This window comes from Alternaria hordeiaustralica, assembly GCF_023758085.1.
Source record: "Alternaria hordeiaustralica strain BMP 2776 chromosome Unknown scaffold_51, whole genome shotgun sequence".
NCBI classification, from domain to species: Eukaryota; Fungi; Ascomycota; class Dothideomycetes; order Pleosporales; family Pleosporaceae; genus Alternaria; species Alternaria hordeiaustralica.
This window is the reverse complement of record NW_026056823.1, coordinates 14,138-26,169: the sequence shown is the minus strand read 5'-3', so window position 1 is coordinate 26,169 and position 12,032 is coordinate 14,138. Positions and strand designations below refer to the sequence as shown.

At 54.2% G+C, this 12,032-nt stretch overlaps 3 protein-coding genes across 3 annotated transcripts; all 3 read right to left on the bottom strand.

The window, feature by feature from the left end:
• Nucleotides 1-1,916: 1,916 nt before the first annotated feature.
• J4E84_010968 (uncharacterized protein) lies at nucleotides 1,917-2,472 on the bottom strand (the record flags this gene model as incomplete). Its single annotated transcript, XM_049393523.1, has 4 exons — nucleotides 1,917-2,058; nucleotides 2,119-2,194; nucleotides 2,246-2,290; nucleotides 2,344-2,472. Coding segments are annotated over 4 exons (392 nt in total), but the record flags the coding sequence as incomplete, so codon positions are not given.
• Nucleotides 2,473-5,701: 3,229 nt separating this feature from the next.
• Nucleotides 5,702-8,140, bottom strand: J4E84_010967 (uncharacterized protein; the record flags this gene model as incomplete). Its single annotated transcript, XM_049393522.1, has 1 exon — nucleotides 5,702-8,140. One exon carries the CDS (start codon nucleotides 8,138-8,140, stop codon nucleotides 5,702-5,704), a length of 2,439 nt encoding a protein of 812 aa, XP_049238732.1.
• A 1,622-nt stretch (nucleotides 8,141-9,762) lies between these two features.
• On the bottom strand, nucleotides 9,763-11,451 carry J4E84_010966 (uncharacterized protein; the record flags this gene model as incomplete). Its single annotated transcript, XM_049393521.1, has 4 exons — nucleotides 9,763-10,933; nucleotides 10,981-11,067; nucleotides 11,116-11,308; nucleotides 11,358-11,451. The coding sequence occupies 4 exons, from the start codon at nucleotides 11,449-11,451 to the stop codon at nucleotides 9,763-9,765; spliced, it is 1,545 nt and encodes a 514-aa protein (XP_049238731.1).
• Nucleotides 11,452-12,032: the final 581 nt, after the last annotated feature.

Below are 12,032 nucleotides of genomic sequence, written 5' to 3'. Positions count from 1 at the left end.
TCATGACTCGTCAGAACACGTGGTGACCAGATGCTCCGAGGAGGTGACTAGATAGCACGACTATGGATTGAAAACCTTATAGCGATAGCAAGCAGATCGTCAAGGAAGTAGAAGATTCCGTAGTGACTATGCTCCTAGCTTCAGGGTGGTTTTGCGAAGTGGTTCTAGATGGGCCGAGCCGCTTCACCTGCTAAGACGACAGCTAGCTCGCGAGATTTTCCACGCTGCATCATCGGCTTGAGCTTGTGGCGTCAGGAGGCGAAGCTCGTGAGGTCGTCAAACTTTGAATAGCTTCTTTTTTCCAGATTTTCAGCTTGGGAGGTTTAGGGATCTGCGCACCTAGAGTATGCAGATCGTGCAACGTCGGTGTGGTGGCAAGATCTACCTCGGCAATGGACGCAAGCGGGTGTTCATCTGTACCCACATGTATTCAGAATTCACTCGACTTGAATGTGCCACAGCCATCAGGACTTCATAGAGCTCATCTACAGCACGCACAGCATAATATTGGCAGGCACCGTCCGGGTGTCGGCATGAGATCTGCATAGTCACGTGGGGCAGCTGAAAATGGCGCAAGAAGATTGCCGTAGCGTGGTGATAATCGTGCCGATCGGCGGGTAGAGGCAGAATGCGAGATCAACCCACCGCCCATGCTAGTCATCGTACCATTGAGGCGAATTGCATGAAGTGACTCGGTGGCGCAGAACAACCTAGATTGTGATGACTTCACCAGGCAGCGAGAGGGATGGCTTGTCAAGCACGATGAACGGAGCGTCAGTGTGGTGATGTCAGTGAGATGAGTGGGCGCAAAGCATCCAGCAGCACGCCAGTGCGGGATCAAAGCAATGTGATGGGCACAGTGGTGTTTACTTCTACGCATGCTGTGCATGGGCAGATAACCGTTCATTCGTAAACATCGACTTCGTGGAGCAACGCCCGTGTCGTAGGTATATACATAGCAAGAAAAGCAGAATCCGGGGAATTGATGCAATTGCATGATAATAACAGACATGAGCGGAATACATGTCCAGATGGAGGCTGGAAGATCCATGGCAGGAATTGGTTCCGCATCCTGCAGAGCAAAGATCCAGTCGTGTGAGGAGAATGAGAAACGAAACCCAATTTCCCAATTAACGTACATAAGATCAAAAACAAAGAAAATCCGGGTAGTAAATGCTCCTGTGGGCTGCTCCGCCAGGCTGGGAGAGGTATGGGTCCATGGCTTAAGTCCCAGGGAAACAAATCTGTCCGGATGCTTTTGGTAATGGCAAACTCCCTACGGTACCCAGAGGGTAGAAGATGGATCCATTAAAACATTAGAGTGGCCAGACTCCAGAGCACCATCCAGTAGCTTGGAAAGAAGGGGTATCTCCGGGATCGGTATATCGACGCAGGAACAAGGACAAGGCCGTCAATGGAGATGGACTCTATCTTGTACTGTACCTAGAGGTGCCAGACTGTGGATTGCGTGACGATTGAGGTTGTTGCGACAAGGGATATTCTGAGGGAGAAATGTTAGTTGTGGAGTCGCGCAACGACTGCAATGACTTACGACGACCGTCAGAGGCAATGTAGTAGCCAGGAGCGGCTGCTGTGGCACTAATGGGGCTTAGCGATAGACCAAATAGGGTTCGTCATAGTAACCAAAATACCTTGGAGTAGCGTACTGGGTCGCTTGGGTGGCCGGCTGGCGTCCATAGGGATCTGGGGTCTGCGCTGGGTAAGAGGAATAAGCAGACTGCGCAGGGTAATCCCGTCCGCTGGGCTGTTGGTAAGATGAGTACGGGTCCGCTGGCTGGGTCCTGGGAGCAGCGGAGACGGAGGAAGCCTGGTATCCTGGATGCGAACTTCCATACGCGGATGTGGGAGTCGTGGTATAATGGGGATCACTGCTACCATAGCCTGAAGACGCATACGTTGTCGCTCTAGACGACGTTGACGACTGGCGAGGTGGCTGGTCATAGGGATCCGCCGCCGACTTGGGCGCACCGTGTTCATACGGTTTTGTCGGACCCCAATGCTGACGAGCAGCATGTGTACGAGAGTCTTGGTAAGCGACTAATGAAGCGTTAGAGCCCCCAGATACCTTAGTAGTGCGCACTTGAGGACTATGGCTACCTCCACGTCCGACGTCGCCAGGCTGGCGCTCCTGTTGCCAGCGCTGAGAGTCCATCTTCAAGTCCTGAATCATTTGCTGAGGGTTCGTTAGCGAAGTGCGCGAGCACCGTCCGACGGCTCAACCTACCGAAGTGAGAGTGCGGTACGCGGTTATCCAGTAGCCTGGCTGGCCCTGTGAGAGAGTTAGTTTTCCGTCGTACTGGCATCAAGGAGACATGTGCGGACCTGGTACTCTCCGGTGCCTGTGCCGGGCCTGACAAGCGCATCTGGGCCCAGGTAGCGCTGGATGTCGGCGGTGATGACTTCTCTCGCGATGCCATCGCCTGGCACAAACCACTGATTTGCGCGCGACATGGTTATTGAGAGGCGTGTGTGAAGGGGATGAAAAGAAAGATGACAGTGATGTCAGTCCTGGAATGGGGGCCAAGCTATGGGAGCTAAGATGGAGGGGCTCTAGGCAACCAAGATACGGGCAAAAGCAGTCCTGGGAGTCCGAGGGCTGAGGTGTCCAGAAAGAGTCCAGGAGCGAGGTGTTCAGAGATGCAGGACGCAGAAGCGGGGTTTTGACCAATATACCGGCACCTTGGGGGGTCTGGCCTGTGACAAGAGTGGACCTTGACGGCGTGGCTGGATGCAGCTTCCTGGTGGGGGCGGTCACAGCAGGTACTCGGAAGTAGAGGGAACTAAGATCCAAGCACTATGCGCACTCTGGCAGACAATGCGCAGCGTACGGGCGACGGGAAGAGTACTTTACTGAGTGCTCAAAGAGTCGAGGAGCCGCAACTGAAGAATGGCTTGCAGCGGGAGCGGGGGGTGATTGGCCGATGGGGTGATGGCGGTGATGCAGGTCAAGCGGTTGGGCAGCACGCTGAGAGCAGGCTTGTGACACTGGTTTGGCGGCGTTGATGCAGGCTGGTTCTGTCGAGATGCGATCGATGGGAAAGCAGCAGGAGGGAAGAGAAAAGAAGACGAAAAGAGCGGCGTACCGTCGGCAGCCGAAGTAATTATTCGAATGGGCCAGCAGTCTCCATAGCTCGAGCGTCTGGTGCGCATTCGACGGTGTGGAGACGGACCTGGGCAGCCCTCAGGTGGCGTCGCTTGGGCAGCAACTGCGAGGGTGCCCGAGACCAGCCTGACCCTTCTGAGCCCTAGTGACGGTGATGCAAACGGGCATCGTCGCTTGTCAGCAGGGACTTGTTTCTTTACCGCGCGCGCTGCTAGCCGTGATTGGGCAAATTAAAGCCATTTGCGCTGCTCGACGAGCCCTTCAAGGTTTGCCGGCGTGTGGAGAGGCTTTCGGGGCTAGCCGCTGGTGTTTTTACAGACATTTCTTACCTGTCCGCCGGTGAGCCCTGCATCATCACCCCCAACAACAACCAAGGCCACGCCCTGGTCGCTCGCTTCGGCCATCTGTGACGTTGTGCGCCCAGCTTCGGTCGGTCCAGAGAGGCTTCACCGACTCGCTGCCGCCGCTCCAACATGCCACTCCTCTCGGGCGCCGCCTACTCATGAGCGGCCGAGCCCAGCAGCGTGCACGACGATCCGTCTTCTATCACTGCTTCTTCACTCTACAGTGACAGCATCATCGCCTCCGCGGCCAAAACGGAGTGCAAGCCTATCCTCGAGCGTGCAGAGCCTTCAAGCACGGGCTGCCAGTAGGAACACTTCCCTCTACCGCACACTAGGGCTCCATCTCCTCGTGCTTCCTCGTCGTGGCTGGTTCTCATTAGTCCAAATTCCAGACCTACCGCTCCAGCGCAATCTTCGTCAGGCACCCATCAGGTCCAGTACCTCCGCCAGCACAGCACGTGTTTTCGTGTCACCACATGTATGCTGCGACGCTCAATGATGCGCATCTCTTGATTGCACGCAGCCTGCCGTGCTGCCCAAGCCAGCACCCTCCCGATTCTGCAATGGCCACCGTGATGGAACTCTATATCTTGACTACGAGTAGTGGTCTCTGTCATTTCCACTTGTTCCTGTCAGATTAAACTTTAAAGTCGTCGGCTTCTGTTCTCGTGGTCGAGAACTTCAGACAAAAAGAGCAGGAGCATCGGCATAGGCGCCAGCCCGACATCCAGCCATCACGGCACTGTCGTGCTACGACGTGCAGCCGTGGCCATTGCGCCTCGAGCCACTTTCTCAATGGGTTTCATCTGGATACCTTCCGCTTGTTGACATTGTTATGGTGGAACAGGGTACCCACCGCTTTCTTTCTTCTCCGTTGCATCCCCATCCGCCGGTGTCAGGGCACCCGACCCACCAGTTGAACACCATCCAAACCTCGCACGGCATGTCCCTCATCTACCTCATCGTCCCCAACATCCCAACATAGACAGTGCATCCCAGTCCGGCCATCTCGGACCCAAGGATGCGCTCTTCCGCTGCTTGGCCGCGCAGTCGACCGTCACCTTGGGCGCTGATGCTTCCGCTGTTGTCACGAGCGGCCCGAATACTCCCGGCAACTGCGTTCGAAGATATAAGCGCGTGGGGGTAATCGTATGTACCTCTCTTGATGCATTGCATCTCAGTGAACCTGATAATCTGTACATATTGCGTTAATGATGCGCAATAGACATAGTAGAGACCTTGCAGTATAGTACCGGTAGTATTATATCAATACCAAGTCAACGTATATCACAATCATGAGTTCACGCGATTCCCGCCACACATCTAGGATACCTTCTCCGGTCGCGACGATCTCACTCTGTTCAGCTGACCGCTTACGAATACCTTTAGGCTCATGATTCATCCGACCGCTATAATACTCTGCCTGATACTCTGCCGTGCGTGATATTGGGCACTGATGAATTGACCAAGCAACGGTGTCCTCTTCCATCTCCGGCCTTGCGTTCCTCCATCTCCCGAGATGATGGATCACGTCCATTATCCTCCAGTGAAGGCTTGCGGAGGAGTACCGTACCATCATCGAGATAATCCATCCAGTCAACAATTGGACATTGCCTGTCGAGCTGAGGCATTCACGACGCGTAATCGGGCTTCACGTAGAGACGAGGATGAGGATTTCTGTTGGGCGTGAAGAATCATCATAGTCTAGTCTAATGTGCTATCTGAAGTCGTAATCGTATCTTTCGTCTCGAGGGCAACTGCCGACGTCGTATCCAAGTCCGCAGATTTGGTAAACAAATCGTATCCCGCGGCTGGAGGTTACATGTTCTTCGTCGCTCGCAGCTCGCAGAAAGAAGCAAATTTCAAGGGGGGTATCGGGGGGTATAAACAGTCCATCTCGCTGAAACGACTGGCCGGAGCCTAAAAAAACGCCGTCGTAGATGCTGTGTCCCAGCACATCTTTTTTCGGAAAGTAGGAATGGGTATTTTGTTCCGGGGTATGCAATTTCGTGAAGCAATGAAAGAAAGGAAAAGCATTAAAGTATGCGCCGTCATGACGCTGCTGGAGAGTTCAACTTGGTCGTAAATGGCTGTCGAAACATGATCTTCGCACAATGTCGTAGATGTCATCAGACTGATGATGGACGGCGAGCGGTGAGACGCATTCGGTAGATCGTCAAGGTTCGTCGAAGGTGCGAATCTTAATACCAAGTGCCAGTTGTGTCCAGCAAGCTCAGTAATGAGGCTCGACCGGGATACCAGCCAAGTCCTCGAGGAGAGAGATGGCCGCAGACATGCGTCGCGCAATCTGTTCGGACACCCACGAACCGCCAATGTCCATACCGATGGGAATGACGCCGAAAAGGTGGCGACCATTGCCGTAAGCTCCACTGCGAGTAGCCACGTTTCCGTAGCCGCCACCGAAACCGACACCGTTCGCGTTCTTCCACGCAGCTAGCTCGGCCTCTTGGACGAGTGCGTAAAGCGCCACAAGGATCGCGACCAACCAGGGGATCCATCCCATGAATCCAATCTTCTTGGACGAAGCTGCGACTGGGCGCTGATGTTCGGGCTGGTGGAGGGCCTGCTCGACGGGTTTGACTTCGCGGGTGACCATGACGGGAGTGATGCGGTTGGTAGGCTTGGCGATGGCAACCTGGGTGTTGGGTTCGACGGGCGTCGTCTCGAGAGCTGCTTGAGGAAGAACTTGGCTCGTGAGCGCAGGTGCGTCGGTCTGCACGGAGAAATCGGTGGTGGTTGCGGGTGCGTCAGTTTGGGTAGAAAGCTCGGCGGTGGAGTTCTGACGCGCAACTGGACTGGTACTGACAGATCCAGTTGGGCTCAGCGCGAGTGTAGGAACGGCGGGCTCTCTTGGCGCAAAGTTGGCGATCTCGTCTCCAAAAAGTGTCGAGGCAACAGACACAGGACTGTGGGGTGAAACGCTCGTAATCTCTTCCTCGTACATGGCGAAACGCGCCTCAGCAGGCACCACAGGCGCATAGTTGGCTACGTCTTGTACACCGTACAAGGAAAGTCCAGCGCGAGCGGCGTCGACGGGCTCGGTGCTAGCGATGTTCTGCACGTCCTGGAAGGAGAGCGCGGGGCGCACGAGTTCGATGGGCTCGGTGCTGGTGATGTTCTGCGGGCTGAGGGCCAAAGGCGAACCAGCAGGCTCTATAGGCGTATAGCTGAAGACACGGCGCACGTCGTTGAGGGAGTACGGAACGCGAGTGGGTTCGATGGGCGCGGTGCTGATGGCAGTCGGCTTGCTGGTAGTCAAGACCGCACCAACAGGCTGCTCCGGGGCGCAGTTGAAGATGTCGCGCACGTTGTAGAAGGAGAGCGGAATGCGCGCTGGCTCGGCGGGCGGGCTGCTGGCGGCTTCGCGCACCTCAAGCGTTTGTATAGGCGACCTCGCGGTCTCGGGCTCGGTGCTGGCAGCTTCGCGGATGTCGACGGTTTGTATGGGCGACTTCGCAGCTTCAGGCTCGGTGCTGGCGGCGTGGTGAACGGGGCTGGTGGACAGCGATGTTGGCGATGGGTCGCGCGGTTCGACGCTGGCGGCTACGTGGATCTCGGAGGCAGACGATGGCACATAAGGCTCGTAGTCGCTGGCATCGGCTGCGATCCAATCATCGTCGTTGATCCCGGAGTTCTCGAGCTCTGCTTCAAGGGTACCCTCCATGCTGCCGATGTGGCGGTCATCGTCGACGGGCGAAGCAGCGGCGGCTCGAGCCTTCTCATCAAGTTCATGGCGGTTGCGCTCAATTTCTTTCTGCAACAGCGACTCAAGGTGGCTGATGCGCTCGTCCTTGACTTCGACGACCCGTAGAATGCGTTCATGCTCGGCGTTGGCCTCAGCGATGTCGCCCTGGAGGTTATTCTTCTCCTCAAAGTTGATGTGCTCTTCGAGTGTCTCCTTGAGCTCGGCGATAGTTTCCATGCCTTCCTGCCATTGCGCAGTTAGATCCTTGAACTGCAAGTTCAAGTCTTCGAGCTCCACCTTGTACTCGTCGCGGTCGGCGAGGGCGGCTCTGACATTTTGTTGCGCTTGCTGGACGTCGGCGTGGAGGTTCTCGATCTGCTTGCGAGCCTCGCTGAGGGCGGTCTCGTTCTTCTGGAGCTCTTGGGCAAGTTTTGCGTTGCGCGTCTCGAGGGTGTGGATCTTCTCCTGCTCTTGCGCAAGCAGCGAAGTGCTTTGATCGAGCTGGAAACTGGTGTCTTCGCGCCGGCGTCGTAGGTCGGCGAGGTCGTTGTTGGACTTTGCGAGTGATTCTTTGAGTCGCTCGTGCTGCGACTCAAGATTGCCGTATCGGTCGTATTCGCGATCAAGTGACTCCTTGTATTCGTCGCGGTCTCGCCTGATCTGCTCCACAGAATCTTCCTGCCCCGACATGTTGTAGTCGCTCTCCTCCTCCACCAGTCGCGACAAATCCTTCTCTTTAAGCGTGGGTACTTGCTTTGTTGTCGCAAATGCCAAGACACCGCTTCCGGAGTTAGCGCCCTTGTCGTCCCCAGCCCCCGGCCCCGGCGGGAAGACATCCAAGCTCAAGCTCATTTTGGCGCCAGCGCCAGTTGGTCCCTGAGCGGGGGGTAGGGGCTTGGAGGGAGGGAAAAAGTGGAAAGGGAAGTAGTCGCTTTCCTTGCCGAACTCCATCTTCTCGCCGTCCATTTTGAAGGTAGTTGTTTGTTTGAATTGTGAGTATGAAGATGTAGATGTGAGTAGGGTTTGAAGAGAAAGCAAGAGATGGAAGCAGAACCTCAGGACGAAAGATATATGGCAACTGCCAGGCGGGTGCTATTGTTCAATAACTGGTACGACTTCAGCTTCCTGCTATTGTATCTGGCTATTGTGTCTTGGAAAGAGCAGCTCCAGTCTAGTGAAGGTGAAGACGACTTGCGTTCACTCGCGGTACGCGCGATCCTTCACAATATGGGTGCAGACTACACTGAATAACACAGGCATTCCTGAACGGACTGTAGCGAAATGTCGCCTCCCGGCTTATACTTCAAGTTTGATTCTAGCCACCTCAGCAAAAAGGTAGCCTGCCGGCTTGCATTCCAAATTTCGTTCTACCTACCTCAACCACCTAGTCGTCTGCAAACACTATCTTGGTCCCCACGAACAGCGAGCATGGCTGCGTTGTATCCATCCAGTCATCCCTCTTATTCTTCTTCTTCGTCAGTCGCCGCCATTTCTCAATATCATATCTCGCCATCGGACAGACTGGATCTCTATCATGATGTCTTTCCTCACACCTCCAACACTTTGGGGGTCGTCTAGCATGCTTGCCCGGTCCCTTCACTTTGACCACTCTTCCCCTTGTTCGTCTCGGAACGTCAACCGTTTCCTGGGTAGGCGCTTTGTGCAGTTTCAGCGGCGCCGAGAACTGCCACTTGAGTGACTTCTCCAGATCTTTCTTCCATAGCTTTCCCACATACTCCATATCCGTGTGTAGGAAATGCGACACACAACAAAAGTCAGCAATGCGCCGATGTAGCATCGTGATGCAGTCGCTTTCGAACTGCGACATGGGTATACCCATTGCTGTCTCTCGTCGTTGTTTCAGCTTTTGCGCCTTCTCTTTTGTCAGAGCTGCCGCCAAAGCTCCCTTGTTCTCTGTGTACTCAACCATGCGTCTCAGCTCCGTCATACCGAACGCTTCGTAGATGATCTGTTGGCGAATCTCGGAAGGCAGGCCGAGAAGACTGGCTTTTGGATACGAATGTCGAAATCGGCCTGTCGGAGCCATGATCCAGGGATAGATCCATAGTCTTACAGCGCGTTCGCGTGCGATCTGTTTCCTTGCTCCTTTCCGCAGGGTCCGACATTCGATTGTGTTGGCGATGTTGTATCCTTTCTGGTTAAGCTCGCGTCGACGTTTGAGCCTTGCTTTTTCGCGCTCGTTTTTTCTTCTCGACATGGTGTAACAGTCTGTCTACGATGTGAGACTGGTCGCCCGAGGTAGTCGTAGATGGCGCGCGCCTTGTATTTCGGCGGCAAAGCGAGACGACTTCCGAAGGGATTCTTGTCAGGCCAAAGGCTGCGAGGATGTTGTGAGGTTGGACTCTGTGGTATCGATTCGTAATCATCAAACGGTCCCTGGATGCAGGTGCGTGGACCCTGTGCTAACCGCAGGCGGTAGCGAGGCTCGACCCTTGCGCTATGCGTCACAGTGACTCACAAGCATGTCAACAAAGATAAGTTATTAAAGATGTCTTATTCTCCATTTGTCGCTTATCGGAGGTGAGACCCTAGTGACAACAAAGGGTACCGAGCGGGGTACCCGAAGCCTACACGACATGTCTCCCAACATCCAATAGATTCCCATCATCAGGCCCAGTGAACTTCTTCCTTCCCGTCATAATCCAAAAGATCAAGCTGATGAACATAACCACTCCTGTCGCCGCAGAAGTGTAGTTCATGTTCTCGCTCGTCACGGGCGTGACACTAGGTAGGTTGGATACGACACAGATGAATCCCAGATACAGAAACCCGATAATGTTGAGAACAATGCCCCAGCGACCGAGTGAGTACGGGCCTTCCAATCGAGTCTTCTTGCCGGAGAAGTGGGCGAGAATGCGGGAGAGCAGGGGCATTAGATACGAGAGGTAGAAACCCTGTGTGGCGATGGCGATGATGGTATTGAAGCCAGTTGTCGTACCGAAGTAGATGGAGTTGAAAGCCATTTGTACGACGGCTGTCAATATAATGGCGTATACCGGCACCGATCTTGTCGAGATCTTGCTTAGTACGTTGGAGAAAGGGAGTCCGTTGTCTCTTGCAAAGGCGTATACAGCCCTTGATCCCTCTGCCATGAGCGAGTTGGCGCATACTGTGGCAATGATAGCGATCATAGATGCTAATGTAGATGTTCCGGCCACACTATTCGTGCTATTGAATATAATCGCAATGACAGGTACTCCTGTCGCTGTAGCACCCGTCTCTTCGAGATCGCCAATGCAAAAGCACAGTGCGACTAGCCAGACGAATCCGGTAAAGAAGCCAATGTAAACCGACATGACTATCGCTCGGGGAGCTTGTTTCCTGGCATTCTTGATCTCCTCGGTCATATGCGAAGGCGCATCGTAACAGCACATTCCGAACGCTGATTGGAGCAGTCCTAGGCATGTAGCATATGGCGCGTTCCATCCGGTGAAATTCTCGAAGTCGCTGAATACGTAGCTCGCCGATTGCTTGTGATCGTTGGTGACCAGAATGGTGATGAGACAGACGGCGAAGGAAGTGAGATTCCAGATGAAGATCGCTTTCGAAAGCTTGTTAAGGATGTGTGGCAGGTAGATGTTGGATGCCGCTGCGATGAAAGTGATGAGATAAGCGATGAGTACTGTGTGCCAACGCTCTATCGTAAAGCCATAATTGAGCTGGGCGGTACCGAGAATGAAGTTCGTAGCGACGAAATTGTTGACTGCGCCCATGCATATGATACCGATCAGCATGAACCTGTTCATGTTAGAAAGTGATTGGAAAGCCATCTTGAGAATACACACCATCCACAGAGATAACTCATCGAGCGAGCCCAGCGTGTCGGTGCCAGGATAGCCACCCAAGAGTACTGCCCACCTGCAACAGGGTACCTTAGAGACGGTCAGCTCAGCCATGCAGTCAGGCACACGTGTCCATACGCGCTACACATCTCAGCCATTGAGTAAGCAACAGCAAGTGTCACAAGGCAGACACACAGCCAGCCCCATATCATGACTGGTGGCCCACCCGATTCAACACCAATGATGAGTACACCAGAGAGTGCGGTCCATGAAGTCACAATACTGAACGAGAAGCCGACCATCCCAAGTAGACCAAAGCTGCGCTTGAGCTCTGTGACCGCAATCAGTATACCTTCGTAATTATGACTTTGTGAACCTACCTTGGGTATATCCCAGCTGCGCCAGCACATCATCGTCGCTGTTGGCCTCCTCCACGATCTTCTTCTCTTCTGGGCTGTGCGCCATCTCTACCATCTCAATGATCACAAAACCGACAGAAAGAAGGTCAAGAGACGACGGTGAACATGCGAACAGCCTCGAAGCGATTGTTTATGTGTTACCTAGCCGCGTACATATACCTGTCCGGGTATCGCGCAAACCCGTTCCTCGCAGCCATTGAACGACATGGCGCCGTCAACGGCCGAACCCTGCGTCATCAAGATAACGAGCATCTGCCCCAGGTTGCGCTTCCATTTCGGGAAGCCGCCAAGCATCTCGTACATGTCTTATCGCGCATCAAGCGTGTGGAGTGGATTGGGTGAGATAGGAAGCGGAAGCGGCATGAGGAGCAACCGGGGTGCTGGTAGAAGTGGGGTACGGTAGACGAGATGAGTTGGCTGCTATGCGGTATGTATGCGGCTGAGAACATCCATCGACCGGTTGCCGTCGAGTTGAACTCTTCGCTATCAGATTGCAAACATGTGTACAAAGGAATTATTGCGATGATGGTGTGGTTGAGGATTGAAGCAATTCGGAAGGAGTGGAGATGCGCAGGTACCTGCCGATCCCGATAACCGGCTATTGCAACCCGACGCGATAGGATCACTCATGACAAT